Source organism: Puntigrus tetrazona, chromosome 23 (genome assembly GCF_018831695.1).
Source record: "Puntigrus tetrazona isolate hp1 chromosome 23, ASM1883169v1, whole genome shotgun sequence".
In the NCBI taxonomy this organism is placed as follows: domain Eukaryota; kingdom Metazoa; phylum Chordata; class Actinopteri; order Cypriniformes; family Cyprinidae; genus Puntigrus; species Puntigrus tetrazona.
In genome coordinates, this window is record NC_056721.1 from 15,966,071 (window position 1) to 15,984,208 (window position 18,138).

Here is an 18,138-nt window from a genome sequence, read left to right on the forward strand (position 1 = left end):
CAAAACATGTATTTTGTACAAGGTGTTTCAAGAAAGATTTCAATGCAATTTCTTTCTAAAGAAAAACATTAATAAACAAAAAACAAAAATTATAATAAAACACCAAATATGTACACTGAACCTACAGAACCACCCATATGATCTCAAACTGCTCTAAGTCAATTTCTGTTCTTGACAATTACTAAAATGTGCCCACCACTGAACCTCTAGAACACGGATTTGAACTATAGATGGGAAAGACAACCCTGGCCAAATAGTTGCAGGATATTATGCTGCCCATGCTAAGTGGAAAACAAATAAAACAAGACAAACTTAAAAGTATATACACATCTAAAATACATTTGTTGAAAAAAAAAAAAAAAAAAAAGTGTTAGTACACTACTGTAAAAAAAACATTTTAACAAGCAAAGAGACATTACTACAGGACTTCATCTACAGCAATTACAGTCAATTGTGTATCAAATTGCCTTCTATGGTATAAAACATATTGATATGAACAGATACTAAATGAAGCATGTAAACAAATAATATGCATGGCTTCAGGAGGAGATTGGACCAGGACAAATAGCCATGAGTGTGACATTTTCAAATTGCTGAGGTAATGACTAAAGAATTGGATCTCCTCTCATTTCTGGGACAATTCAGGCCAAACAACAACCTCAATACTACTTTTTGAAAAGTTGGTTTTTCAAATAAAACAGTCAGAGATCTTCTAAACAATGTCATTTTTTGTTTGCAATGGCTTTAGGCAATTTGATCTAACATCAAGTGCTCCTCAGCATTAAATTTTTTTCATTTCTTTTTATTTTTTTTTTTTTTTTTTTTTTTTTTAGAAATATACAATGTTAAAACTAAAACTCAAATAACTATGAAACAAACAGGGCTTAAGAGGAGTGTACTTGTACGCAGTTTGTTTTTCAGAGGTGGAGCACTGAAAATGATGGAAACAACTTTAGCGATACAGTCATCACTCCATTAATGCATCCGTCTGTTTAGCTCTATTTGTTTTTCCAATAGAATTTCTATTCTAAAACACCATGCTAAATGGATTTCAATCGAATTTATCACAGCAAGTTACAGTTCTTTTCAATTTTTTCGTCCCGATGAAGCAAATAAAAACCAGGCTAGCAGAACATTAACCATAAAACAGCCACATAAATTAACGCCAAAATCACTCAGGTCCTCTCCCGTCCTTATTCGTTTTCTCCTCCTCTATTGTTCCCTGCAGTCTCCTCTCCATTTTATTAAACTACAGGAGAAGCTTGCCGTTTCGATGTATTTTCAGGATCTTTCCCAGTCTCTGTTTAGCCGTAGCAAGTCCTTTCTTTGGACGTTTTCCTGTGAAAAGAAAGAAGAGTGGAAAAAATTCAGTGCGCTTCCAGACACATAACCTTTATTAAGTAAGGTAGAGTAATCCCAGTTACCTTGACATGCTACTGCCGACGCTGAAGTAGCCAGCCCTCCGGGTGAAGGGGCAGAGGGAGAGTAGCTGCTGCTGTTTTGGGGAGAGAGTGAGGGGCGTCTTGAAGTCAGGAACACGCCAGGGGCCATGGCACCACTTCCTCTTGGGCCCCCTGGGCTGAACGGGCCTGGTCCTGCTGTGTACTCGTGGTCCAGGAGGCTGGCTGAGTACACCTCCACTCTCCTCTCCTCGACTATGCAGTCCACTGGAGGCTCGGAGGGCAGAGGAGGAGACACGGGTGCAGAGTCCGGTTGGCGCTGGAGTTGGGCAGCTGCAGAATGTACTTTATCTTGAGAGACCTTCTTCTTGGTGTATTTCCTCTTGGTTATGGTTTTCTGCTGTTCCTTATATTAAAGTAACAAGGTGTTAATCTCAGTGTTGATCTTGTTGAAAAAAAACATAGCATATAATATAGCAATATTATAGAATATTATTTATAGAATATTATTATATTAGTACCTACAAAATGACTACAAAATGTAAACCATAGTGTTCATAGTAACGTTGTTTTTTTACAACCTTTCTTCAAGAGATCATATTTAAACAAGTTTTTATTCCTCTTTATTCCTTTTATTTAAAAAAAAGTTAGATACTTTAGATATTAGATACTTTCAGTAAAACTGCTAAAATGAGTATGAAATGAACAAATATTGACTACATTAAAAGGATATTTTGAAAAAAAATAAACTAACACTTTTAAAGGTGCACCCACATTAAGTAATAGTATGTAATGGTCCACATCTATAGAAGTTCTGGACAGAAGCTCACCTGTTGTGCCAGTTTAGCAGCAGCAGCTGCAAGCCCAGTTTCTACAGATGCCACCCTTGCACCCTCTCTCACCGGTCGCTCCTGCTTGGGCAACGTAGGGGTCACACGGGCTGAGGACGCGTGAAGAAGAGATGTTTAGAACTGTTTCTAAATAAAATGCTACAAAATCATAAAATCAAGATCACGGTTACCTTTAGGACTCCAGGGTGTATCATCCCAGTTTCGCTTTCTTTTCATTTTAGATTTGCTTACGTGATCCTCCTCGTCAGATTCTAGTGATGGATACACTGCAGAAGAAGTTGGAAATTCTCCTTTAAACAGAATCACTTTGAGCCGCAGTATTTCCTCTGCTGTATACGCATGCAACCCTCGTGTAAACATTGAAGAATCTGTGAACTCACCGTAATCAGAATCTTTAAAACAAGTACCCAGGGTCTCCTGTTCATCCAAGCTTTCTTCATCGCTGAGGTGCCGTGCTGGACGTTTAATGGGCCGTTTTCCTGGCCTCTGAAATGTGGTCTTTTTCTCACTTTTCTTGACTCCACTTATCCACCCAGCTCTGCCTCCTTTCTCCTTGATAAGCCCCAGCATCTCACCTCCCCCGGACATGGATAGAGGAGAGGATGAGGAGGACGAGGATGAGGAAGATGGGGGGTTGGCCATCGAGAGCATGCCCTGGATAGCATCACGAGTGCTGGGGGAGGCCGGTGCTTCCTCACTGGATGATAATTGAGTATTGAGTATAGCAGCAAGCACGTAACTGCGTATTTTATTGAGGCTAATAACGATCATAAATAAATAGATGTGTGTTAAGTACCTCAGTGCAGAATCAAGACCCGCCACCTGTTTGCTTGCCTTGAGCAAGTCTAAAATCCCACCTGCTCCGCCTTTCACACCCTGCACTGTAAGCATCTCCTCATCTGTGGTGTAATCCTCCTGTTTATCAACAAGATATAAAACTGGTGACAACCACACACCTAGAGAAGAATCTGAAGCTACCTAATATAGACTTCCATACTTCAATATCAAAGTCCACTTCGCCCGGCTCACGGATTCTGTGAGGGTCACTGCATGGTTTGGCCCGAGGTAGTTTCCTTGGTAGACCTTAGTGAAACAATTGAGCCAACTATTAGTTCCTACTAAGATGTTATTAAAAGTTAAATATTTTCACAGAAGAAAGTGAGTCTTGGGGTGATATAAATATGATTAAATGATGCATTAACAATGAAATCATGCATGCATGATGAATAAATGTTAGAAATCTTTTACCAGCTAATTTTTTCTTGCTGGGTAAAGATGGTCTGCGGCGAGGAGGAGGAGTTTCGTCAATCTGAAGCTCGTCTTCTGAATCAAAGTCTGACAATGTAGCCATGTGGGGCTGGAACTGTTGAAGTGAACTTCCAGCTCCATTTGCACTGCCAGCACGACCCTTCTTCCTGAGAGAAAGAAGAGGAGGTATTAAAAATAAAGGTGCCAACACATAAGGCTGAAAATCTCTGACAACAGGGAAATTAAATTAATGAAGATAACTGTTTTACCCTTGTATTTTTCCATTAGTCAGCACAAGCTTAAGCTTGCTCTTGTTGATCTTCTCTTCAAAGTCATCTAGACAGTCATCAGGCAGCTCAAGCTGAAAAGCCAAATAATTTTTTTTACACTGACGACAATGAAAATGTACAACAAAGTAACAATTTTTCAGCTTTAGTTCCATTTTTTTTTAATCATGATTACAAGTATTTAAATCATTTAATTAAATTTTTTTAAAAACAAATTTATCTGAAGAGAAAATAATATAACAGGCAGAGAATATATTCAAATAATAATCTGTCTGATACAGTTTAAAACCATTGTCTTGTAACATTAAATGTCTTTACTGCCAATTTTGATCAATTAAATGCATTCTTGATGAAAAAAATTTAAATATTCTGAATTCTACCTTGCTCTTTTTTACTTTGCACCCTGGCTGGAACTTCTTGAGAGTGTGTTTAGTATGAATCTCCAGCAGGTCCAGCTCTCCGGCTTCTGTTTTTATCTCTTTGCCTTTTTGGATCTTCTTCTTAGCTCCTGGAGGACCAACACCCCCTCCTCCAAATCCATCCTTCGACTTGGGGCCTCTCTTTTTACCAGGGTGCTGGCCAAAAGTAAGGGCTGTGTTTAATGGAGCTTTGGGGTGTGGAGAGGGTAGACCCTGAGAGCCACCGAATGGTGTCCCACTCCTGCCGATGTTCTGCTGGAAGATATCCTGCAAAAAAGACAAAAATCAAACAAAAACACAAACCACAAGATTTTTTTTTGCTGTAAAACCACAGCTAGTCTCACCTCAACCAGGCGAATCTCTTTTGCCAGATCTTTCACTAACTGCTGGGTCTTTATAGTCTCTGGTATCTCATGTTCATGTTCAGCCAGAGACTGTAGGGGAAAGAAAAAATAAATAAATAAATAAATACATCAACCAATACAAACTTTGTATCATCACACATAACTTCCATTAGGTGATTTATGATGGTAAAAAACAAATATTTGAAAGTTTCGCACATAATTTGACACGGATGACATATCTAAAATTCTTCAATATATATTCACATATATTCACTATTCATATATTTTTAGTGAACATCATACAGTGACGATGCAAATTAATCACTGAACTAGAGTTTTGAATCATTTAAGTGAAACATTTAGAACAGATTCAAGTGAAATTAACTGTTGTTTTGTGAATGTATTATATGTATATAACATACATAGCCTATTAATCGCCCAGTTCTGTATGTAATATAATTAAACTTACTTCCTTTCGTGTCCAGCCGCGAAAAGCATTGTTGAGAGCTTTAGCTCCGTGGACCAAGTATGTGGCAGGATGCCGTCGATTCTCTCTTAGACCTTAAACGGATACAAAAAAAAAAATTTAATTATATATATATAATCTCACAGAATGTTGTATTAAAACTAGGGCTGCACGATCATCATTGTGAGATATGTAATGTAAGTAAAGAGGGTTTTATAATCAGTGGTAAATTCCATCAGGTGCGTGCAGCCCTAACTAAAAACAAAAAAAAAGCTGTAAAAACAAACATTTGCTCTGAAGAGAAATCTCACCTCTGAAGGTGTCCAGCAGATGCTTGCCAACATACCAGCACACAGTCTCAAAGTTTGGAAACCTGAACAAGTCTGCTGTGCTTAGTCGCTTTTCTATTTCATATGCTCTGACAGAAAAAAAACAGAAAAGAATGACCAATGAAAAAGGGCAGTACGAAACCATTTAAAGTAAGGAAACAAACAAAAGCATCATCTCACCGAAGCTGCATGTCAATGTTGAGGCTGTGTAGAAAATTTCCTCCAAATGCCAAACAGTCCACAGGGGTCAAAACAGCATGAATCCATCCTGAAGGAGACAATTATCACACAAAGAATAACCGCTTATATATATATTTCTCACATGGGAGAAATAAGTCATTTTTTTAAATAAATCTTGCAGAAACAAAAACCGCACCTGTTGGGATGAAGAGAGTGTTTCCTTGCTTTAGTGAACATTTGTAGCACATGTCTACCTGGTCCCCAAAAAACAGCTCATTCTGATTGGTGGATGAACTCCAGCGCTCAAAAAGTGACAGGTTAGCAGCAGTGGGACGAATGAGGTAAAAGATCTTCTCGCCCTGACGTGTAAAAATGAATACATAAGATCACTTATATCTGGAGGACAAAGCATTATCCTTTCAAAGAGACTTGCTTTTATTTTGCACTGCATATGACTCATAGAAAACAACTAACCCGTAGTACATGGTACCACACAGAGGTTCCACCAAAGTCGATGTGAAAGTCTGTGTAACTGTCCTTCACTCCCATCAGGCAGTATTTCTGCACATTAGGCCTCTCAAAAACAGACTCCTCAGGCCAGAGGTTCTCCACCCATGACAGCTTCCTCACGATTTTTGGTGTCTCAACTAGGTTTGACAACCTACAAAAGAGACAAAGAATATAGATAGTTGGCAAGGTTAAACCCGTTAAAAAAAAAATCTTTGGGCACCTTTGAATTTGTGATGTAATGGAAATAATAATGGTGTAGGGCAATAACTTAAATCAATCAATTGGTTGTTGATTGAACAGAAGATCTTAACTCTAGGTGGTCGATTGCAAGAAAGATGCAGGGTTTATGGATGGATTGCCATTTGATAACTGTACATAGCTGTACACATTTAGATTGACATCTGTGGATTTAAATTTGTACATCCCTAAAAAGTACCTGGTGTCTGAGAACTCTAAGCTGATCACGTTGAGTACTCTGTCTCTGTTTGGGCTGTTGTAGTATTCGACAAACTCTCCCAGCTTCATCTTCAGGTCTGCTTGGCGGTTGACATCAATCACATCAATTTCCTTTTCAGCACCTATGAAGCAATAGCAAAACATTACATTACCATTTAAAAATGACTTCTCACAAACATGAAAAGCACTGTACAGCAATGCATATGTGATTAGAGCTATTTACCAATATAATGCTCTACATCCGATACAGAGAAAGATGACGGGGGCAGATTCATGCCCAGACCATCTTTCCTGAGCACCAGGACTGGGACACTGAAGGAGCGCTCCTCTAGAAACTCAACCGTTAACTGGGCCCCGGTTGGCTTCAGCAGGACTTCATCAGCACTAAACATAAATATATAAAGTGGTAAACATTTTTTCCAGAGTACTTATCTTTCAATTTATTATTTATTTATGATGTAACACCACACAACACACACACAATCATCTTTCAACCCAGTAACACCACAGATTGCTTGCCCCAGCATGATGGTATGAATCACGGCTTAAAGTCTGATCAGAGCTAAATTAATCTGGGTTACGAGTGTAAGGTCACCTAGTGGCCTAGATTTGACCTGGCAATAAACAATTGTCCTGTGAACATACCTGGGAAAAGTGCGGCTGCGTAGCTCCCTGACAAACTGAGCGCTGCCCGTCTTCACAGGTCGTCCTGATTCTCTGCCCACTCCTGCATCAGAGTGCTTAAAAGCCCCTCGACGTTTGCGCACTGAGAGAGAAGCAAATAACAAAGTTACTAATCAAATCTGTGAAATTTGTAAATCTTTGGTAGTACATTCTGAGCTACTTTAATGGTTTAAAATTTCATTTTCATTGTGTTGAGGTTGTAAACGATCTATCATCCTTACTAGTTGTACTTGATAAGTTATTAGTCTACTATTACAGTTAACTAAAACTAATACTATAAGTAACATTTTAGAACCTGAAACTAAATTAACATTAAATAATTTCAGGTAGTTACCAAGGTAATAATTATACATACATACACATATATATATATATACACATACACCACTAAAAATTACAAAAACAAAATTACTAAAATAGAAAAATTTAACTACTAAACTTAATACTACTGTATTTTATTTCCCTGTTAAATTAAAATAATAATAATAATAAAAACTATAATAGTGTCTCAATGACAGCAATTAAAAAAACTAAAAACAGTGGATACAGAGTTATCCTAGCAGATGTTCTGTGAAAATAAAACAAATCTGTAAGAAAAACAAATAACGCATTTCATCTAAACATCAACGAACTGCCAGTTATACAGATTATGCAGTATTTGCGGTACTTACTGACGGAGGGTCCATGTGTCACCTGACAGTTAGGACAGTGATACAGGTCAATATCTGCCGCTTTGTCTTCTTCCACACCAACACAACTACACAAGAAATAAAAACATTACAATTGCAACCAAATAACTTCATATACACCACAAAGGTGATTTCAATTTAGCTTTCAGTTTTAAAATTTACAAAACGCAACTTCACCTGCCATGAAACCAGTCCTGACAGACATCACATTCAATCATGAACCGGGTGACATCGTAAGGGAGGCGGCACAGGCAGTAAACGGGAACAGATGCCATTCTAAAGTCTCTGGCCAAATATGTCAATGTAGCACAAAAGTTTTGTAATATGGTATTGCTTCCGTTGGGGACCACTTCACTTAGTCGCTTTTATGGAGAGTCGGCTTCACTTTAGAGTAGTCCACCAATCAGCTTGCAATGCTGTTAAGTCTGTTGTATTCACAGTAGAGAGTATAGAAGTATGTTGGCAGTGACAACAGCTCTCAGTCAATCGTAGATGAGAAATGTGTTGCTACTACAACCACTGCAGTCAGGTGCATACCATGGTTCGGCACCTGTCGACAGAGAGGAGGACAATTAGCTGAAAAAAAATAAGAATGATCATTCTTATACACAAACTACAATGTAAATAACAATAAATACATGCACGGTAAACTCTGAAAAAAGTTGTTATGCCTAGTAGGATCATTAAGCAATTATCTGCTTCATTTGGTTAAAGTTCTACATCCATGCACCTGCACCCTTTATTATGGTCAAGAGACTCTAAGAGTCTAAGCAAGTTGCCTATTTATTTAAAAAAATGACTCTATACACTTAAAGCAAAGCACGAAAAGCGTTATAATTATATTTTATGATCAAAATGTGCAAATTATCTTCACTCCATATACTTCAATGCCTAGCCTATATTTTTCTGATATTCATTTATTTCGCGTCATAACACTTTTAAACACAATGCATTACAGATCTAAAAACGGCACATTTATAAAAGAGACCCCTTTAAAGTAACTTATAATCATACAAATAACAAAGCAATAACACAAACAGTAATTACACGCCTATGTATTAATAGTGATTTCACATAGTTTAAAAGCTTACTTAACCCTTGGACGGTGCCAATAAGTACAAAAGCCATTATGTGCAATGCAATGCACGATTAATTTCGCTGTGTCCGCCGTATTTGTTAACTTAAAAATAAACGTTTTCGATTTAGCAACGCGGTCTGTGATAGAAGAAAACAGTTTGTTGAACCATAAGAGCTAGTAGCTAGCTTAGCTGCTAATAACATAGCATCCTCGTCAACGTCTAACTACGCGAATCTGCCTAATCTTTGTGTTTACAATACAACAACGATACGGTACAGAGCCAACTCACATATCTAAACTCAAATGTAGCTCAAATACGAAACATGGAGGTTGGGGTCATACGACCCACACCAAAACAAAAGAACTTGTTGCAGCGCGCGCTGTTTCGATAAGCGCTTTCGGGTCTTACCGAGTGTCAAATGCCGCGAGTGTCCCGTGGGCCGAGCGCACCATGCCGGACACAATGTTAGGAAAATCCGAGGGCTCAGCGGCCTGCTTTACAAACAACAAGATGTTTTCTAAAAACCGCACACTTCTTCCGTTCTTACGTATTTAACAGGGGAGAGTGAATAAACAAATCTGGCAAGATCTCGAAAAAATACAGTCCACAGCTGAAAAGCAAAGATTTTATGAAATTCATAACGCAGCGATTTTCCGTGCTATAAATCCATCCCAATCCGCCCGTGCAGCGACCACTGTCTGCGGGAGAGGGAACAATAAAGTTGCTTCGTATGTCGGTCTTTCTTCGGACGGCAGAGACTTCAGTTGAGCATGTATACTCCATAACATTATTTCATAGCCATTATACTTACTTGAACATGTACTTACATAATTACTTTATTGATTTATTTAGCTGTGGTTCTAGTACATGAACCAAATGTAACACATTTGATAGCCCCTTGTCACCTTTGTAAGCTGAGTGTAACTATAGTTTCTAAAAAAATATATAAATAAAGAAGGTTTGGTTTTTTTGTTATAAAACAATTTTTAATAATATCATAAAATAGAAAGTAACACGCAGAGCTTCTCATAGCCGTTGATAGATTCGTGTAACTTTTACAAAGTAAGCTATTTGCTGTTTAATGGAAAAAAATAAATAAATAGCCTACGCAGATGCAGAAGCTGTAGATAATCGAGGGTTTGTTAGTCTGAATGTATGAATCAGCGTGGGTAAAACCACGGTATCTTTTCTTTGCTGTTACATCCGGCCTCGAGTGAAACATAAAGCAATTGTTACTACGTGGTAGATTTTAAGCAAAACGATTGCTTTTTTCCCTAAAATATAGAGCTGTATTATAAATCTATAAGTCTAAATGTGCAGGGCGTAACACTATGTGTGTCGTCCAGCAGATGGAGACATCAGCTAATTGATGCAGGGCGGTGCTAAAACGGCAGTCCTCGTCGGTTCGAGGTTATTTTGTAGCCTACAGTACAGTTATAATGGTTACTTTGAGGGAATACAGACAAAGATTTAAACTGACAGTAATGATAACCTACTGAACACCCCCATGTCCATAAACCACTTACATTTCCTTGGTATATTATCACACCACATTTCGACCCACTGATTTCATTAGACTTGTTGGTTCTGAATAGGCAACACTACTAGTTATTTACTTGTTTTTTTATTATTTGCCACTGTTTGAATAATCAAAGCGACTGCTGCAAATACTACTTATTAGTAATAACAACTTTAGTGAAACGTTTAGAGGAGGTCATCAAATATTGAGATACGGGGGAGTAAAGAAAAAAAACAAGTCACTGAAAAGCCATATTGATCTGCCACTAATATGGGTGTGATGTGTTCCCTTCGATATTTCTGGCTACTACAGCCTTGCCTCACTCCAAATGTGACATTATTGTGTACAAGAGTGTGTGTGTGTGTACTTGCTTGTTCATGCTTGACAATCCATGTACTAATTTCAAGTTTTCTTGAGGAGCTTCCCAAAGTAAAACAACTCTCATTATGCCCGTCTGCTCTGACTGAATACATGGCCTCCAAATAATCAGCTGTACGCCATCCAGCTCCTGATTTCTCCGGTCCTGCTTTTCAGCCTCATTGCTGGTGGTCATGGCCTGGATGAGGGGTGGGCTGGCCTGGCTTCAGCGGTCGCCGCTCCCATCACAGATTGATGAATTGATTGCAGCATTGCTGCCAGTGAGTCTGTGCCCTGGGCGAGGGCGCCCCGGTTACGGGAGGGAATCCCAGCTATGGCACCCGCCATGGTGCCGCTATTATGAGTGGCCTGCAGGGGGCCATTGGGGCTGGCAACCCAGGGAGCAGCCCTGACCCACATACTGCTGTCACGCCCCTGGAGACACACACTGTGAGGGCAGGCGGGGAGGTGTGTGGGATTTGCCACAGAATAAGGGGGTGAGGTACTGGGCATCTTGCTAAACAAACAGACTTCCCTTCTTATTATTTCTGGGCTTTTCTGAGCCTAAGAGCCATAAGTGTTCACACAGAGCGGATGAAGTGCTGTATGAAATTTTCACAAACCACACAAAGATAAGATTTATTACATTCTGTGGTGTCTGATAAAGTTATCAGAATGCAGAAACAAATTTTATAATTACACACCAAACCGCCGACTGACTGAAGCTACTCTGCCGTGTGTGTAAACTGAATTCTGGAGGAAGAAAAGATCCCAGAATGGAAGCAATTAGAGTAGATGAACTTTGTCAGGCATGTGGATTCATTTTTGTTTGCGAAGATTTGGTGGGATCTGAAAAACTTGAGTGGTTTTGTTGTGTTATTTTTTGCTTTTCCCAGGCTATAAGTTTTACTTTGGGGAACAAGCACCTGTCATACACTTCTGACTAGTTACATGGATTCAGTGTTGTTATTGTTAGCTGAAACTAAACTGTTAATGCCATTATTACATTTTTATATAAATATTAGACTTCAAAAAACTCAAAATTTACAAAAATGTGAAAATTTAAAAAGCAAACACTAATAAAAACTAAAAATGCTCAGGACAAATTTATTAAACTTGAACTAAAACTGAAATGAACAGAAACACTTCGAAGGTAACAATTTGATTAAATAGTATTTGGTATTGTTTTTTAAAAAAAATACTATTTGGTAATTATTCGATCATATTTTAAAATGTTTTGAAAAAGCATAGATGTCAGCAGCGTTATTCTGGTATTATTTATGTACTAATATAGTATTTATTAATAGTTTGAATTAGAATTTATTTATTTTTTTAGTTTGAATAATTTTGTAATATGTTTTGTTTTTGTTGTATTTTTAACTAGCTTAACAATTTAACTTTTAGTCTTTTATAATATATTTTTTTTAACTTATTCCAGTTAGCTGCAAGACAAAATGATTTTTAACAGTTTATTTTTGTATTTGACTAGAATCAAGCTAAAGACGATAAAATGATGCATAAACGAATAAACTGAAGTATGGATAATGAAAAAACGATTGTGTAGACGCAAAGTTGAAAAAAAAAAAACATCTAAAAGAGTTTTTAGGCAACATGATTTTAATATTAGCAGAATTAACATTTTTTTTCAACAATATTTTAATGCAAGGAACATAAAATAATGTAAAAAATGTGTGGACACAGGACTACAAGAAATAATAGATATTCGCTTTAATTTATCCAAGTGCATACTTTATTAAGCGTGTAATATATAAACACACTTCTTTCATGAGCATACACACAACCATAAATATTTGAGTCTACTATTACCTGTGTCTACTGTAAAGTCACTCTTTCCAGTCACAGGGCTATAGAGATCTACTCTTCAGCTCCTCAGATCTGCCCATGCAACTCAAGCAACAAAAAAAAAATCACATACATACGAATGCAATGACACAATCAATGAGCATGTCTACACGGCACGACACAGACGAAACAGCATGCAAAAGCAGCGGATACAGCCAGTGAAACAAACGCGTTTAGCTACACGACAAAACAGCGGCTTGGGTAGTGAACAATATCAGCACAAAAGAAACAGTTCTTGTACAGAGAACAATGTACTATTTAATCGTCGCAAACTACGCATGCCAAGACAAGAGATCCTTTATCTATTTACATACAACTGCACTAACCAAAGCTTGCTCAGCAACCTGTGCAGAGACGCTAGTGAATGCATGCAATAAGAGCATCATCATTGACAGTCATGAAGTCTGGCTGATATGCTAATAATAAATCACAATGCATATTTAATTGTCAGTAGCAAAACAACACCGCTGTAGCAAAAAACACAACATGTTTCTTTAATGTTTTCTGAATAACATTTCACTTGATTTTATTTAAATATTTCGGGAAACCGAATCAACAGGTTTCTCATCTATCAGTGCGGTTAATATAATTTAAATGACCTGCATTTAAGAGTTACTCCCACAGTATTAATATAAGTAAAAGCTTTTCATTCACTCCGTGTTAATGTCTTTTATACATTTACAGTGTAGAGACACGAGATGTTTAAATCACACGAGAATAGCAAAACATGTCTATCTTCACTAGTAAATATGAATATGAATCATGGGTGCTTGCCCAACCATCTCACGGCTCTGTTAGGTGGGACATAGTGAGGGGTTACAATGTCTGAAATGACCCGGCTCCTGTTGGTTTCAGCTCGTAAACAGAATGAAAGAAACTTGGAAACCACTAGTGCTCCCTGATGAGCTGTCACTCAGGTGACTCTTCGGCCACACCATTTCCTCTTGGATCCAGTCTGCCTCATTTCTTGTTCTTGAGCTGGTTGGCCAGCCAGTCCAGACCCTCATATAAGCCGTCCCCGCTGGTGGCACAAGTGGCCTGGATGTACCAGTTACGATGGCGCAGGGAGTGGAGGCCCAGCTTATCTGTGATTTCTGCAGCATTCATGGCATTTGGCAGATCCTGGAGAGGGAGAAAGAAACAGACACAACTTCGTATCTTACTATTTGTATGCATACTGCATGCCCTCATCGTTGAGGATTTCCCATAGTTCCTGAACTCATTTTCCTGGAACCATAGTCTGTAATTCCTGCATGCACCGAAATCCTCCATTTCTCTTGAGATCTTTTACAGATACAGTGTTGGGAGCATCGTGACCTGCTGCTTCTCACTAAGATACGGCAGCTGCACATCATCAGATCAGAGAGACCTTCAACGGGTGGTCAAAACTGCTCAACACATCAGTGGCAGACCTCAGCAACCACTGCCGGCAAATCATCAGAGAGCCCATCCAGCCCCAAAATAGCCTGCTTTTACCTCTGCCATCTGGAAGATGAGGCAAAAATCTACAAACTAGACTGAGGAACATTTTCTGTCTTATAGACGTTGCCTGGCTGACTTCAGTTAGTTATTTTTCAGTTAGAGTTCAAAACTGTGCCTCACCTACTGCATCTCTCTCCTGTGGGGTTCCCCAGGGTTCTGTTTTGGCCCCATTGCTTTTTGCTTTCTTATTGCCGCCTCTGTACTTTTCAATGTATGTTATCACTGCTATGTAGATGATATTCAACTTTATATCTCTTTTATTATCTCTTCTTTTAAATTCTATAAAAGTCTTGATGTCAAACGATTACCTCCTTTAAATCCATTTTAACTAATGAAGCATAAACATACATACTATTAAAGCAATTTCATCTTCAACAAATCATCACATATATTACAGAAACTGATACACATACTAGGGCTGATTCAGAATTGGTAGACAGCAGATGCAATGCTAACATTATTGAACTATTTCTGATTTGAAGAACACAGCAGACACATGAGGAAACTCTTGCCTGCTTGTTGGCAAAGACAAGGAGTACAGCGTCTCTAAGTTCATCCTCAGCCAGCATCCTCATCAGCTCCTCTCGGGCTTCATTAACTCGCTCACGGTCATTACTGTCCACCACAAAGATCAGACCTTCGAAAAAGATGATAAATGACATAAAATGTGATTATAGAGTGGTAGTAATTAATTAAAGAATTTCTAAAAAAAAAAATAGCACAGTTTCCCTAAAAAACACAACAGCACAACAGTTTTTAACATTGATAATAAGAATTTGCAAATCTGCATGTTAGAATGATTTCTGAAGGATTACATGATTAAAGTAAAAGCTGAAAATTCATAATTGCCATTATGGGAATATATCGCATTTCTCAATGTATTACAACAGAAAACAGCTATTTTGAATTGTAATATTTTACAGTATTTTACTGTAATTTTGTTCAAATAAATGAAGCCTTGGTGAGATTTCTATCAAAAAAAAAAAAAAAACAGGACCAATCCCCAAAATAATAATAATAAAAAAATATATATATATATATGGTTTACATAAACTGTTGGCTATTTATCATATGTTTTAGAGTGAGTGTGTGTGTTCATGAGTCCTCTTCTTACCTTGTGTGTTCTGGAAGTAATGACGCCACAGAGGTCGGATTTTGTCCTGGCCACCAACATCCCACACTGTAAAACTGATATTTTTGTACTCAACAGTCTCCACGTTAAACCCTAGTAACAAGAAAACACAATAGCACAGACATTACACAGAGGCCAGATGCTTAAAACATTACATAAAGACCTTTGTCTCTATATAAGAGGACAATACAACACAATAATAACCAGTAGATTAAATATTTAAAATCTAAAAATGTGCTTCACCAATAGTAGGAATGGTAGTCACTATCTCTCCCAGCTTCAGTTTGTACAAGATTGTGGTCTTCCCAGCCGCATCAAGCCCGACCATCAAAATACGCATCTCCTTTTTCCCAATAAGACTCTTCAAAAGGTTGCCAAAAATGTTCCCCATGATAGCTGGTTAGCCTTTACCAACATGAAAAGAGAACATCTATGGTCATTTTTTGTTAACTTGACACAACCTTCAAATAAAACACCAGTCCTTTCAAAAAGAGCACTTGCTACCACATTGTACTCTCTTAACTCCATCTAATTCATTACAAAATATCAGTGTTACTGTTTTTAAATCTTTTAGAAACCCTTCTGGAATTTTAATGATTAAACACGTCTATGATCTTTACGGTCTGTGGCCGTACAAAATCAAAAACTGCTAAATTTTCACAGAAAGCATTACATTTTAGAGTACATGAAACACCAGATGAGTATATACAGACAGAAATTTTTTTTTTTCTCTCTCTCTCTCTCTTTTTTTAACACAGCCGCACAGAAAAAAACAAATTGCACACTTTACTAATAAAACTTACTTTTTGCGTTAGGGAAAAAAAGATACTACAGCCTGCAAAACAAATGCAAACCTTAAAAAGAGCCAGAGCACATGACCGAGTCAGTGATATCATGCTAATGAAAGGTCATCTTGATCAAGCCGTGTCTGCAAATTCATCTCAGATGATTCATAACTGTTAACATGCACTGATTAAAAGAATGTGTACAGAACATTGTATAAATAACATTATAGGCTACACGTCATTTATTAATATAAAAATACAATCTACTGGGCTTCCCAGTCAAAACCCACTATTTAAAGCACATACATTAGAATAACTAATTAAGTATTGCTTTATTTCAGATGCTGACTGAAAGACTAAGATGTGTCTGTGGACAGAATCATGAGATGTGGCTCTTTTATTGTGTCTGTAAGGAAGAAAGATTCCTCATCCTCCATAAAATGGTGATGACATCTACATCGTGATTATAGTATGCAAATGATAGAAAATCTAAGACTGGTGATTTATATCAATTTAAATCCAACAGAAAAGGGCTACTGAAGCCCAGATCTGATCACATTCAGCTTTTGGGATCAGCCGGCTTTAACACACATGCAAATGGTAACAATGATTTAGGATCAGAAAAACATGATATGAAAAAATTATTATGTCAGCCTATACACATAGGTGGGCTGCTAACGAATACGCAAGAGATTCTCGCATCCCGTTCTATCATTCATAAAACAGAAATGCCTTCTCGTGATAAAGCGGTGCATGTAACATCAGGTAGTGATACCTTTTATTTTTGTCACGACGTAGAGATAACCTAGCAGCAAGAGCCGGCCTGCATATAAGACAAATTATAAATTGCTCGGCTATTTAAAGTCAATAATGTTTAACATATATCAACACGTCAACAATGTCTAATCTATTTTAGACGAAATTACAGCATCTTTTTTCACGCTTTGCAACATCCCTACTCACCTCGGAGACCAACACCGGATAATTTCAAGCAAGTCACTCCGCTCTCGCGATACAAACGAAATAAGCAGGAGAGCGTTGCAGGTCTCGCGATAGTATCGAAGCGCATCCTGGTATGTGCATTCAAAATGTCAATGAATGAAACTCATGCAAGAGGTGGTCTGTTTGAATCAGATTGCAAGATCTCTAAAAAAGAACTATTATTACGTATTTACCTACAACAGATACCTTACTTTTGTGTGAATAATAATGTGTTTGTTACATAAATATATTTCTGTTTTTATTACGTTTTTTATGTACATTTCGATCTAAGCTTTCAGTTACTGTCTGAGGACGAGTGATATCGAAGTCACAATATTGTCAAAAATGAGAATAAAGGAAAGTGTAGCCAACATTTGTATAAAGGACACTCTTATGATCTCTAAATCACAAAAAGCGTCAGAAGGCAAAATTGTTGCATGCAAAATTGTGGTACGTGTTTAGTCCCATATCTCAAAAACTCAGTGAACCCTTTGAAAAAGTTTCCTTCAGAAATTTGTATTATGTGATAATTTACGACTGAAGGATGTGTTGCTGGAAGTGTTTGGAAGCACATTTCCATATTGCGATTAATTATTCAGCTATGACTGAACCTAATGAATAAGTAACCTGCTAGATGCTGCCAAATTACAGAACTTGGCAGCAACTGGCTGATTTCTTCAGGCTGCCAAATTACTCAGTAGTTGCATGCCAGATTATCAGCAGTGTAGCAAAAGATCACTCTGTATAGAGTAAAGACTGTATGGTTAAACAGAATAATACAAGAAATCACGACATGCAGAAATAAAATTGCTCTAGTAATTACAGTAGGTTTTATTCATAATATGGTGCTCGTTGTCATGCATCAATATATTAATTTAAAATGCATGTTCATATTACATTTTAAACAGTCACTAAGCACACAGTCCCTGCCCAGACCTCGTCCAGATGCGAAGGAAACTCTGTCCCTGTGTCGCTTCACACGGTCCACCGTGTGTCAGTGGCTTTATGATCGATGTGTTTATCAATTCAGTGGTTAGGGAAAGAGAGAGGGAGTGGAGCAGATGCTTGCAGCTGCAC

General features: G+C 37.8%; 2 protein-coding genes across 5 annotated transcripts; both read right to left on the reverse strand.

The window, feature by feature from the left end:
• Positions 1-350: 350 nt before the first annotated feature.
• On the reverse strand, positions 351-9,639 carry phf8 (PHD finger protein 8). Of its 3 annotated transcripts, none has more exons than XM_043224950.1 (22): positions 9,351-9,639; positions 8,041-8,413; positions 7,846-7,931; positions 7,136-7,256; positions 6,714-6,874; positions 6,471-6,612; positions 5,999-6,185; positions 5,721-5,883; positions 5,525-5,612; positions 5,327-5,433; positions 5,019-5,110; positions 4,550-4,639; positions 4,167-4,472; positions 3,769-3,860; positions 3,500-3,666; positions 3,249-3,334; positions 3,048-3,166; positions 2,632-2,948; positions 2,422-2,517; positions 2,231-2,340; positions 1,425-1,800; positions 351-1,338 (listed from the first exon to the last, which is right to left on the reverse strand). In XM_043224950.1, the coding sequence occupies exons 2-22, from the start codon at positions 8,136-8,138 to the stop codon at positions 1,250-1,252; spliced, it is 3,093 nt and encodes a 1,030-aa protein (XP_043080885.1). In that variant the 5' UTR covers positions 8,139-8,413; positions 9,351-9,639; the 3' UTR covers positions 351-1,249. The 3 variants fall into 3 exon arrangements, with proteins under 3 accessions (XP_043080885.1, XP_043080883.1, XP_043080884.1); XM_043224948.1 differs by having other exon boundaries at positions 1,425-1,806; XM_043224949.1 differs by having other exon boundaries at positions 1,425-1,806; positions 8,041-8,439.
• Positions 9,640-12,545: 2,906 nt separating this feature from the next.
• Positions 12,546-17,099, reverse strand: arf3a (ADP-ribosylation factor 3a). Of its 2 annotated transcripts, none has more exons than XM_043224109.1 (5): positions 17,044-17,099; positions 15,539-15,700; positions 15,278-15,388; positions 14,676-14,800; positions 12,546-13,803 (listed from the first exon to the last, which is right to left on the reverse strand). In XM_043224109.1, the coding sequence occupies exons 2-5, from the start codon at positions 15,684-15,686 to the stop codon at positions 13,642-13,644; spliced, it is 546 nt and encodes a 181-aa protein (XP_043080044.1). In that variant the 5' UTR covers positions 15,687-15,700; positions 17,044-17,099; the 3' UTR covers positions 12,546-13,641. The 2 variants fall into 2 exon arrangements, with proteins under 2 accessions (XP_043080044.1, XP_043080043.1); XM_043224108.1 differs by lacking the exon at positions 17,044-17,099 and adding an exon at positions 16,856-16,905.
• Between the last annotated feature and the right edge of the window lie 1,039 nt (positions 17,100-18,138).